General features: G+C 51.7%; 1 protein-coding gene across 2 annotated transcripts in view; it reads left to right on the forward strand.

Annotated features, from left to right (window-relative positions):
- Positions 1–12,621, forward strand: part of TET3 (tet methylcytosine dioxygenase 3) — a gene marked incomplete at both ends in the record, with an annotated part of 106,766 nt that overhangs the window by 14,004 nt on the left and 80,141 nt on the right. The window contains 2 exons of one of the 2 annotated variants that reach the window (XM_082852288.1): positions 1,687–1,710; positions 2,024–2,080. In XM_082852288.1, the coding sequence (XP_082708414.1) occupies positions 1,687–1,710; positions 2,024–2,080 (81 nt within the window). Of the gene's footprint in view, positions 1–1,686; positions 1,711–2,023; positions 2,081–12,621 lie in introns of those variants that run through there. The other variant, XM_082852287.1, reaches the window with a different exon arrangement.

Below are 12,621 nucleotides of genomic sequence, written 5' to 3' on the forward strand. Positions count from 1 at the left end.
AGCCCATGGCTCAGGACAGTGCTCCTTGCCCTGCCTTGTCACCTGCCTTCCTCCCTGCCCTGGGGAGGAGCCCAGTAGGGCTGCTCTTTGCCCCCAGAGGTGAGGCAGGTGTGGGTCCTGGTGCCTTCTGGAGTCTCCTCACCAGAGCCCAGCTTTGCTGTCTCTCATGAGGCAGCTCGTCCCATTCTGAGTACCTCCTTGGAGCTTCAGGGAGGGGGCAGTAATTGGGCAGGTGTGGTGGAGTTGGTAGCAGAGCACATCACTGAAATGAGCTCTCCCACATCCTAACTAGTCCTACAAGTCACATCTGTGAGTTGAAAAGTAGCACACAATGAACTCTTTCAGAAATTGAGTGGTAGCTAGCAGCACCTGCAGTGTGGCAGGCACTGTGTTGCATTTTTTCACAGAATCCTCACACCTTTGTATGAGGTAGCTGCTTCTGTAAAATAGAACTGCAAAGTAGGCTAAGGGAGGTAAGGTACCACCACCAAGGTCCTGCAGCTAGATAGTGGAGCCAGGAAACTGAACCAGATACATGAGTACCAGAGACCATATAAGGGTCCCCCTCCTAGAAGACAGAAGCTCTGGGGTGTTCAGCTACAGGGAGGGGATGGGGTGAAGCAGGATGTCTCCTGGGTTGCCTAGGAACTGCAGGGCTTTCCTCTCCCCATTCTGTTCTTTCTCCTTCAGTCTCCTGGGTGCTGCAGGCTTCAGAGGCTCAGAGTCTGGGCTGCCTCCCCTCCTCAGCCTTTCCAGGGGATGGGAAGCCCTGAAGTCTGGAGGCGCCTCCTCCTGTGGCCTTTCTAAAAGAGGAGGAAACATTGAGGGTGGTGGTGGTGGTGAGGCTGTCTGGAGGGGGTGGCCTATGTTCAGGCACTAGGGATGAGTATTCCTAGGGTGAGGTGGTGTTCGTGTGCAAGGGAGGGCAAGTCTGACTTGGTGAGGCTTTGAGCCACAGGCAATGTTGGCTTCAAGAGGAAATCTGCTGGAGGGAGGGAGGAGTAGGACTGCATAATGGTTGAGAGTCTGGTCTGTAGAGCCGGATAGACCTGCCTTGGAGTCCCAGTGCTGCCGTTTTCTAGCTGTGTCACCTTGGGTAAGTTACTTCACTTGTCTTGCCTTGTTTCCTCATCTGCAAAATGGGGTAAAGGTTCATACTGCCAAGGCTTTATTTTTTTCTTCTAAGATTGCAGGGGCTATTGCTTTTATAGCGCCTAGCACTGTCCTAGCTGCTGCTAGGATGAGGCAGTTTGCTGGTGTCCTAGGGCTAGAGAGTGGCCTGAGGGGGAAGCCTGCCAGCATCTGCTCGACCCCGACGCAGTCTGCCTTTGACCCTGTAGATGCAGAGGATGCCTCTGGGTATTACCTTCTGGTCCCCGACTCGGGAGTTGTTGAGGGTGTCCCGGGATTCCCCGCCTGTCGGGGAGCGGCGGCGGGCCTGGGCCACAGCCAGCTAGGCTCCGGCACCCTTGGCTGTGCCCCCGCCTCCCGGCTGGGCAGGTCCAACCCCCGGCGGCCCTGCCCCCGCTCGGCCGGCGGCGGGGATTGGCTGGCGAGCGCGCCGCCCCCTGCACACCAGCCTCGCCGGCGGCGGGGAGGGGAGCCAAGCCGGCAGCTGGCCGCCGCCGCCTCTGCAGTGCCTCCCTCCGTGCGCTCCGGCGGGGATAATGGGAGGCCCGCCGGCCGATGCACCAGAGGAGGCCGGCCGAGGTAGAGCGGGCAGGGCGGGGAGGGACGAGGCTAGACCGGACGCAGGAGGAGGGGCAGAGCCCTCCTGGATCTTGGGAGGGTGGAAAAAGGAGAAATGAAAACAAAAACACTCTGGAAGGCGAATGAGCCCTTCCACCGCGCGTCTGGGTGGCAGCTGGAGGCAGGAAGATGGTCCCTGCTATCCTTTCTTTCCGAGGCCCCGTGCCTCCCCTTCTCCCCCTTTGCCTGCAGCGGTGCTGGGGGTGCAGCAGAAGGACTTTGCTGCTTTCCTGGTGTCAGCCTGGCTCATCAGTCTCTCCGGCTTCTTTTGCAGGTGGAAATAAAGGCTGGTGAAGGAGCCGGGCCGTGGGGGCAAGGGGCTGCTGTCAAGGTACCTTGTGTGTGTGTGTGTGTGTGTGTGTGTGTGTGTGTGTGTGTGTGTGTGTGGTAGAGGTGAAGTGTTTGATGGGATTGGATAAAAATAAAGGGTCTCCTCTGGTGATCCCTTAATCTCCCACTGTGTGTGTAGCAGCAGCTGAGGGGGAGGGGCGGCGGGGGTGTGGGCGGCCAATGAATTCTCAGGCCTGTGTGGGTTTTGTTTGGATTCTTTTTGCTTTCTCAGCTGGATGGTTTGGGTGCAGTTGGGATTGGGTTTGTTGAACTGGTTTTTTTTTTTTTTTTTTTTTTTTAAGACATGCAACCCACTCCCATCCTTGCCTCTGGAAATCTCTCGAGAATGTCCCTGCCACTGTTGGTTTGCATCCAATCTGCAGAAATCCCGGGGCGGGGGGGGGGGGGGGGGGGGGGGGAGAGGTTAAGGGGGAGGGGGAATTGTGCTCCTGAGTCTGAAGCTGATAGGGTGTCATTAGTCATGCTGCTGTCACCATGGAGATGGCTGGAGGAGAGGAGGTGGTGGGGGTGAGGATATTTTGGGTAGGGTGGGGGCTGATGCAACATCATGACTGGGAATCCTGCAGGCGGTCGACTGCTGTTACTCTGTGCAGCTTGGTGTCTGGGGGACTGGAAGGGAATGTTACCAGGTGCGTGGGAAGTGGAGAAGGGGGCACTGAGCTTCTCCGTGTGGTTGTCTCGGGGCCAGGGCTGGGGTATTTGGGGCAGGGCAGAGTCTGTGGAATATAAGCCATTACGAGGAAACACAGATGTTCCTCCCTGGTTGGCAAGGACCAGGATCAGTAGGTTTCCTTGGGCTTTGCCCTGTTTTCAGGGCTGGGGATCCGCCGTGAGTTTGGGATTACTCAGCAGTATCCTCTGCTGGCCCAGGGTGGAGAAAACAGAGCAAGAGGCAGCTCAGTGTGGCTGCCTCTCAAGTCAAGAGAAGAGAGGCTGGGGAAGGAGTGTAGGGACAGGTAGGCAAGGCAGGACTGGATGGGACTTCTAGGAGGAGGGAGCCCATTCCTGCCCCTGCCTCAGCTCTGTCTTCTCCTTCAGCCCCTGGAGACTGTGAGGAGCTGGGGGAATCTGGTTGCTTGGGTAGCAGGTGGGTGAGCTGCTCATGTCCCCAGATGCTCTGAGATTTTTCTCCCTGGAAATCCTCCTCTGGCTTCCTGGGAAAACTGCAGGAAGCTCCCTGGAGGCGCTGGCAGTACCACCCTCACTGCCTGGGTGGGGACGCTGTCAGGGAGGGGCTCTGCCTTCCCAGAGGGGATGGGGGCTACTGGGTGCGGCTGCGGGGTGGATCAGGAGCTGGGGTGGTTCCCTGGCTTCCTCCCAAAGGAACTTACATCAAGGAAGTACTTGGGGGAGGGCAAGAAATTTGCTTCTGGGAGAAGGAGAAGGGCCAGGTGGCATTGGCTCTCCTGGGGAGCTGGGCAAGCCTTGATGAGGATGCTAGTAGTGGGTGACCACCTGGGACAAGACCGTGGTAGGCCCCTGAGGCAAGCAGAGGTGGTTGATACTGGCGATGCTGTGCATGGGGAGGAGAGAGCTGTGAGCTCACTCCACACCCCTTCTCCGGTGAAACCCCCAGGTGTCACCTCCACTTCCGCCTCTGGCCGCCCACTGCTGTAATCACCTGTGTGCTGTTGAGGGCTGTGGACACGGAGATCATGGAGTACACCTGTTCTGCCCCCCACCCTGGGGAAAGCAGGACAAGGGGATGAGGACAGGTAGGCTCAGGGAAGGGGCAGCTCCCTCCCTCCTCTGTGTCTTTGGCCTTGTCAGCCAGAGCTTCTCTCTCTGCTGGGAGGAAGGACTGCTGGCAGGTTTGTTTACTCCGGAAAGCACCCCCTCCTGCCTAATGATGGCTTCTCTTCAGGTCTTTCCAAGTGTGTTCTCCTTTCCTCCCTGCCTGCATTCTGCTGTCCCTGCCGTCCTGATGGAAGCTCCCAGCTTAATACCACCACCCTTAGTGTTGTGGGCATGGAGCAGGGCTGCCTGGAAAAACAGAGGACGCCCTTCAAACATGTCTTCCTCCTTCCCCCTTCTCAGAGTGGGGCCTGAGCTGGTGGCGTTTTTATTATTTATTTATTTTATAAAATGTATTTATTTTGGCTGCGTCAGGTCTTAGTTGTGGCACGCGGGATCTTCATTGTGGCACGTGGGATCTTTCGTTGCAGTGCGCGGGCTCTCTAGTTGTGACGCGTAGGCCCTAGAGCTCACGGGCCCTAGAGCGCGGGCTTAGTTGCCCCGCAGCATGTGGGATCACAGTTCCTGCGTCCCCTGCATTGGAAGGTGGATTGCTAACCACTGGACCACCAGGGAAGTCCCGGGCAGCGTTTTTAAAGCTCTGAGGTGTTTGTGCTCGTTTTCATCGTTGTCTGTTGGAAAAGCCTAGCCTCCTCTTGGTCCAGGTTGCCACTGCCAGCAAGCACTTGGATCTGAGCCCCTGTTCCTGGTGCCACCTTCCCCCCAGATAGTTTTCTTAGGTGGCCAGTTGAGTGTGGTGTCCCACATACTCTGGTGGAGCAGTTTTGCTAGATCCTCTTCTGTCAGGAGGTGGTGGTGTAGGACGATGTGTGTGGCGTGTGAGCTCATTCAGATCAGGCAAAGACTCTGGGACACAGGACAAAGGGGTCTCCCAGTCTGTGTTCCCACAGGATGGGCACAGGATGGGTAAGCCCCCTGGGTGAAGGGTATCCAGCAACCAACGGGAATGTGCTCATCTACTGTGTGCTGAGTCCTGCCAGGGTTTCAAGAATATTCATGATGTAGGGTGTGCGTCATGCCTGTCACAGGCATAGAGTTGAGCTTGATGAACGCACGTGGTCATTTACTGTCTAGCGTGTTACATGTCTACTCACGATACCCCGAGGAACATGCCATAGCATACGCTGTTGCCACTGCCTCCCTCTTCGCAGCCTGGTCAGGAGTGAGTGCCCAGTGCCGAGAGCACCAGGCTGCCCTGCTCTCGGGCTCCCACACTGCTCCCATACTCTGCCCCATGGGAACCCTCCACTGGCTGAGGATGTGTGGAAACTGTTTTGGAACTGTGCCCGGGATCTCTGCCTTCTGTCTCTCCTTTGGGCCACTGCTCCTTTTGTCAAGGATCTGTGATCCTCAACTTGCCACACACCGTGGGTCACTCCTACTAGTTCTTTCTCGCCTGCTCTTCCCACTCTCCAGCCCTCTGTGTGGGTCCAGCAGGAAGTCTTTTCTCTCTGAGGTATGTTTACAAGCAGTAGTGAACTTGGGGAGATATGGAAGCAGGTGAGCATATCAGACGATGGTAGGAAAGGAACCAACCAAGAGGATTTCAGAGTTGAGTTTGAGAATGGAAAGAGAGGGCTTCACCATGCACAATAAGTGGTAGAGTTAGAGTCCCAGAGCTCAGCTCCACCTCCTTGGTGACCCCAGCCATTTTTTAATGTTGTGGGAGAGCGGGAAGACTTTGTAGTACAGGTAGGTGAGTGAGCCGAAGGGAGAGCCTTCCTGCCCACCACGGTGCAGGCCCTGGAGCTACCTGCAGGGGTCACTGTGATGGCTCCTTAGCCCCCTTGCTGGGCTGGCTGAGGAGGGACCTAGGTGCTGGGCTCCCTCCAGCTGTAGATGGACATTTCTGCTAGAAACCATCATTGTGGTCTTGCCAAGTCCCCTCCCATGCCCCCGAGGCTGTAGCAGATAGTTTGGCTGGCTGGGGATGGGGGCAGGGAGTATTGGGAGGCCTTGGTTTGGCTCAGCTTTTGGGTATCTTGTCTTTCCCACCCTGACCTCCTGGGCTTTTGGCCTCATTTTCTCTCCTACTCTGGCATCTGGCAGTCAGCTGAGGACTCCCCCTCGTTACCAGCCTGTCTGGAGCTTCTGAGGAGGAGATAGCTTCCTTATGGATTAGTTTAGGAAGCCTTTGGGCAAATAGAGATGGGGTGGCTGAGACAGTTAAAATCCACACACGCTATCCAGAACTGTGATCCTCTTCCCATTCACTTTATCTCCCTTTCTTCCTCCCTTTGTCTTTCTGCATTTACTGAGTGTTTACCACGTTCCAGGTATAGTACTAGGTCCTGAAAAATAAGAGAAATCATTATGATTTGATGTTCACAATATCACTAGAAGTAAGAGACATCGACCAAGTTGCCTAAAACTGTAACACTGAGCGCGAAAACCATCACTGGCAGGTGTTGTCGTTGTTGTTTTTAAATACAGTAAATGCTTTTGATCTTTGTGCTGTGGTTGTGAACTGGCACGGGGCAGACCAAGCCTCTCACCCCCAGCCAGCCCTGCTCTTTACATCTGCTTTCATCGTCGACTTAGTGGACCTCCTAGGACTTTGAAGGAAGCATCAACATGCCAACCGTATGTTCAGTAAGTTAGTGTTTCCAGGATCTGGCGAGTACAGATTAGCGTAGTGGGGGTCAGAAATGGACCTGCTGAGACGATAGCTTAACTTTGTTTTGTTTTAATTTTTAAATTTTATTTTAATTTTTTTGGCTGCACTGGATCTTCGTGGCTCCGCGCGGGCTTTCTCTAGTTGAGGCGAGCGGGGGCTACTCTTGGTCGCGGTGCGTGGGCTTCTCATTGTGGGGGCTTCTCTTTGTTGCGGAGCACAGGCTCTAGGCGCGCGGGCTTCAGTAGTTGTGGCTCGTGGGCTCCAGAGCGCAGGCTCAGTGGTTGTGGCGCACGGGCTTAGTTGCTCCGCGGCATGTGGGATCCTCCAGGACCAGGGATCGAACCCGTGTCCCCTGCATTGGCAGGCGGATTCTTAACCACTGCGCCACCAGGGAAGTCCTGATAGCTTAATTTTGAAAGGAAGGTGTTGGCTTTAGATGTGTTGGGTTTGAGATTCAGGAAAAGCTGGAAGAAAATACTGTACCTGGGCAGTTTACCTTGAACCTGAAATTGTCTTCTACTCATTTGAAGTGTGTGGGTCCTGGAGCCCTTACTGCTTTAAGGAGCGCCCATGAGGCCACTGGCTGGGAAGAGGAGGATGAGAAGTGCAGTTGTCCAGTTTCTTTTCCTGTCTAATCCCAACTCTCCTACTCTTGGGTTCTTTCATTAGCCATGCGGCAGTCCCTGGACTTTAGTCTCCTCTGTAAAATGAAGGGGTTGCCTCCAGAGTTAGTTTTTCTCAAACTAAAAGGGGGGAAGGACCTTTTTCCTAATTCCCAAAATATTGCAGACCAAAACAGGTCCTACTTTGTACAACTAGTTGGCAGCTCTAGCCACGTGTGGCTCCCCTCAGGAGTTCAGCACCATCTAGACCAATCTGTTAGCCATTGGATGAGATGGTCCAGCGAATGTATACTTGGACGGAGCAGCAGGTTCAACTTGCAGTGCTGGTTTCTAAAGGCTTATTCTTGGTTCCTGTGTTTATGTTGTGGTGAACTGGTGATAAACAGTTTATGGGCCATTCCCTGAACAGCATTACTTTAGAACTTTGCTTCTGGGAGAGCAGAGGGTCTCTGTTTTGACCCCTGTCTTCCGTAGTCTCAATCTTGGGGACAGAGCCACCACTTGGAAGAGTAGAGATCTTGCTGCCCCCGAATTCTCTTGGAATACCTCAAAAGATTTTACTTGCATCTCAGCCTCTGTAGATACGGATGCCTCCTGTCTGTCCTTTTATATCTGCAAGTCTCAGGTTCTCATGGTGGATCGTCAGAACCTGTGGGGCAGGACTGTGTGTGTGTGTGTGTGTGTGTGTGTGTGTGTGTGTATGTGTATGTGTTTGTGTGCTGCATGACTTAGAGGAAGAGAACAGTTAAGACAGAGGCCAGGCCCCTGTAGTTGCCAGAGTGAACTTGGGCCCTGCCAGACACTAAAGTTCCAGTGCCTTGGGCAGGGTACCTTGACTCCTGAGCTTTCTCCATTTGGTGGCTTGAACAAGTTCAGGCTGTGTGAAGAGGGTGCTGCCTGACTGTACCAGGCTGTGCTGGAGCCAGAGCCAGGAGACCGTGCCTTCCCAGTTGGGATCATTGTTGCCCTGTACCAGAACTCTAGTGGGGGAATACAGAAATGGATTTCCAGTGGAGTGCTAGAGGCTGTGCTCAAGAGATGCCTACCCTGTTTTCCCTGGCACTGCAGATTCCTTTCTCTTCTCCACCTGTGCTCTCCATCCTAACATGCTCTTCTCACAGCCTCAGCCCATCCCCATTCTCCCCCCTCGTGCTTTGAGCTCAGCCCTAAGTAGACTGAGCAGAGAGAGGGCCTCCAAGAGCACTGCTTTGCAGGGCATGGGCAAAGGACTCCTTGTGTCAGAGTTATCTAGGAGCTTGTAAAAACGCTGCAGGGCTGCCAGGCCGAGAGAGCCATCTGTTGGGGTCACTCCTGTGGGTTCCAGTCACATAACTAGGTAGAATGGATGCAGGATGACTGGGTGTGGGAGCCCCAGAGGTGAGTGTTGGAACCTCTCAGCAGGTGGGTTGCGTGGCATCCCCTTTTCACTGCCCCTACCGCTTGTCCCTGAGTCAGGTCCTACCTGATGATTGAGCTATACACTGACCTCTGCCCTGTGGCCCTTTTTTCCACTGTTACTTCTCCTCGGTTCCTGTTTTCCAGCTGTGGGTTCCCAGTGGTGTCATTTGGACCCTGGGTAGTAGTTAGGGCTTAGTTCTGGGGTTGTGTGGTTGGAGTGGTATATGCCTTGGGGCTGTATTGACAAGTGATCTGGAGCAGTCTGAACACCCAGCTGGGAGCCAGAGCCCAGGGTTCGGTGTCCAGCCCCTGGGAAGCCCTTCCCCCTTACTTTCCAGAGGCTGCCTCCTCCATGTGGGGGTCTCTGCTGAGGTCTGGGGAAGCGGCATGTGGAGGGAGACCTGGGCGGGTGGCAGGGCGCTTCAGCCCTAAATACTTGCTCCCCTCCACAGCCTCCACCAGGATGCGCAGGGGCCACGCTTCAGCTTGCCTCCAGAGTTGCCAGCGGCCGGGCCCTCTGGTTCAACTAGTTTACTGCATATTAGAATCGTCTGTGGAGCTTTTGAAAAAGAAAATATCAATGTCTAGGCCTCAGACCCAGAGAATCTGATGTAACTGGTCTGGGGTGGAGCCCAGGCCCCAGCATTTTTCACAGCTCCCTAGGTGACTTAAATGTGCACTCAGGGTTGAGAGCCACTGCCCTCATTCGTTTTGGCTTTCCCTGTGTCTCCTATATCCCTGGCTTGCCCTGGAATTTTTTTTCTCATCTATTGATAATTATAGTGAAAATCTTTCCAGATGCTGTATTTATTAAGACAATGAGACATGTCAGGCAAAATACTGGATTGAGTGTTCTGATCCATAAGTTCATATTAAAACCAGAATTTAAGAGGGAAATTCTGTAGCTGATGACAGAAACTCAGTGTTCTCCTCTCAGCTTTTAATTTTAAAAAACTTTTATTGAAGGATAGCATCCACACCATAAAAGCACATACGGTGTACAGCTTGGTGAGTTTTCACAAAGTAAGTACACCTGTGTAACCAGCACCTGGATCAAGAAATGAGTACCCTCACCCCATTGCCATTGTTCAGAATTTCTGAGGCATTTGGGCAAAGTAGGTGAAGCTATGCTTAGTATAGCAGTGTTTGCTTGCTTTGGGCCTGGAGGACTTCAGCTGGTCCTCTCTCAGGAACACCTTTACATGCCTGTGTGGGTGTTCCTGAAACTGAGTGGATTTCGAGGTGATAGGGCGCAAGGCGGCAGAGGAGTCCTGCAAGCCCCTCCCTGGTGTTACCCTCTATTCTGTCTACCCTTTACTTCCTTTTCCACCTTGGCCTTTAGGCTTGCCAGTCCTCAATCTTGGCTAAATCCAAAAGTCTGTAACATCTTTTGGCTTTTTAATCTCTTTTTTGATTGTAGAGATACTACATGTTCCTTGGAAAAATTAGAAAATAGAAATAAATAGAAGGGAAGAAATTTGTCCATAACTCACAACCTGTTTAACCATTTTTAACTGGAATATCCCTCTGCACTCGATTCTATGCACACTGGATGCTTGTTCCGTGTTCTTTATAAAATTGGAGTCATGCTGCATTATAGCCCACTTTTCCCTACATAATAACTCACTGCAGTGCTATCTGTTGAGCACTTACCATGTGTGTGTCTCATGGGGCAAAGTTTTCATAGTTCTCTCTCTCATAGTTCTCATGACAGCTCCAAGTCAGATGGTGGTAGCCCCACCTTTCAGATAAGAAAACTGAGATTCAGGACAGTAGTATGACCAAGGGCCCATGTTTCATAAGGGGGTGGAGCTGGAATCGAGGCCAGGGATGTCTTTTTAACATGGTTTGAAGATAAAAGATATTTCTCCTTCACCTACTGATAAGGTGAACTGTGTTAATACAACTCTTAATACTGAACTATCTTTGCATTCCTGGAATATACCATGGTTGGTAATGGGGAATTTTTTTTTTTTTTTTTTTGCGGTACAAGGGCCTCTCACTGTTGTGGCCTCTCCCGTTGCGGAGCACAGGCTCCGGACGCGCAGGCTCAGTGGCCATGGCTCACGGGCCCAGCTGCTCCGCGGCATGTGGGATCTTCCCGGACCGGGGCACGAACCCGTGTCCCCTGCATCGGCAGGCGGACTCTCAACCACTGTGCCACCAGGGAAGCCCGGTAATGGGGAATTTTTTTAAACATGCTGTTTTGATTTGATTTATTAATGTGGGAGTTTAACATCTATATTTGTGAGTGAGATTGATCTATAACTTTCATTTTGTGTTTTTATTGTCAGATGTTGGTATTAGAGTAATGGTAACTCCATATAATGCGTTGTGAAACTTTTATTCTTTCTTTATGCTCTGGAACAGTTTAAATAGTCATTTTTTTTTTTTTTTTTTTTTTTTTTTTTGCGGTATGTGGGCCTCTCACTGTTGTGGCCTCTCCCGTTGCGGAGCACAGGCTCTGGACGCACAGGCTCAGCAGCCATGGCCCACAGGCCCAGCCGCTCTGCGGCACGTGGGATCTTCCCGGACCGGGACACGAACCCGCGTCCCCTGCATCGGCAGGCGGACTCTCAACCACTGCGCCACCAGGGAAGCCCCTTAAATAGTCATTTTATTCCTTAAGGATTTGGGAAAAAAAAAAATCTGCTGGTGAAACTGTCTGAGCCTGGTACCTTTTTTGATGGATGGGTCTTTGCAGCTTTCAGATGTTTTTCCCCCTGTGGCTGTTGGTACAAAACACTTACTTTGCCTTTTCCATGAGATCTGTTTTCAGATTTATTATTGATAGCATAATGCATATATGGTTATTGGTTTTCAGTTTCCTCAGTATCTGATTTTTTCACTTTCTTAATTTCTAATGTTGTATATTAATTTTGTCTCTTTTCCTTCCTTAGCTTTGCCAGTTTTATGTGATATAAAAGCAGATTTGTCAGTTGTGCTTTCTGTTTTCTAAAGCATTAATTTCTGCTTTCATCTTTATTAATTGTCTTTTTCTTAGGTTTATTTGGTGCGTACTTTTTCTTTCTTTAAAATATTTATTTATTTATTTATTTGGTTGCACTGGGTCTTAGTTGCGGCTCACCAGCTCCTTAGTTGCGGCATTTGGGCTCCTTAGTTCCCCGACAAGGGATCAAACCCAGGCCCCCTGCATTGGGAGCAGAGAGTCTTATCCACTGTGCCACCAGGGAAGTCCCCAGTATGTGCTTTTTCTAGATTCTCAGTTGGATCCTCAGGACACTCTATTTTTTCTATCTTTGTCTGCTTTTTTCTTCTTTAATCACAAACACATTTAAAAATATGACTTTTTCTCTAAGTTATACTGTGGCCTCCTTCTCCAGGTTTTGATATTTTATGTCTGTTGGAGTTCTTGGGGAGATGCCGATGGCTTACCCAACCTGAAAATACCATGTCCTGATGTAGCCTGACTCCCTTCCTCCTAACACAGGCCTAGTAGAGAATCCCTGTATGTGGAAAAATGTCAAGGCCAGACAATGCAGTGCCTGCTTACTTTTGGGGGCTTTGTCTCCAAACCCCTAGGAAGGGACCTAGTAATAGCTTACCAGCTTAGCAGACGGGACCTGTGGAAAACTTTTTTTTTAAACCCAACAAGCAAAATCAATTTGAATTACTAGGACCAGAGCATATCCTAAGCCCAAATTGAAGTTTTAGTAGTATTTAGAAAAGCCTCACACATTAGCACCGGAGAAAATGAAGCTAGAAGCTAAGGATAGAGAGAAAGAAACATTTGACCTAGAGCTCATGGCCCAGCTGAGCTGGCCTAGGCTGCAGGTTCAAGTCTTGCTCCCTGTTCTTTCGTGCACCTCTAGAAGCTATGGCCCAGTTGGTGTCCTTGAGGCTGTGAATAATGTCCTAAGATGGAGAGGACAGTAGAAGACAAGTGAGGGATCCATAGTGCTAGAAGAAACAGGGTGGGCATCGATCTCCTCCTGTGCTCCGCTGAAAATCCGTTTCTGTGTTCCCTCCTAGAACTCGGAGTGCTGGCAACAATGGTTCCAATTAGGAAGGCAGAGTCTCCCCTCTCTGGGTGCAGCAGGGCCTGGTGTGGTATGGGGAGGCCTCTGTAGCCAGCCTGAACTTGTTCAAGCCAGCAGAGAAGGACTT

This window comes from Leucopleurus acutus, assembly GCF_964270905.1.
Source record: "Leucopleurus acutus genome assembly, chromosome: 12".
Taxonomy (NCBI): Eukaryota; Metazoa; Chordata; class Mammalia; order Artiodactyla; family Delphinidae; genus Leucopleurus; species Leucopleurus acutus.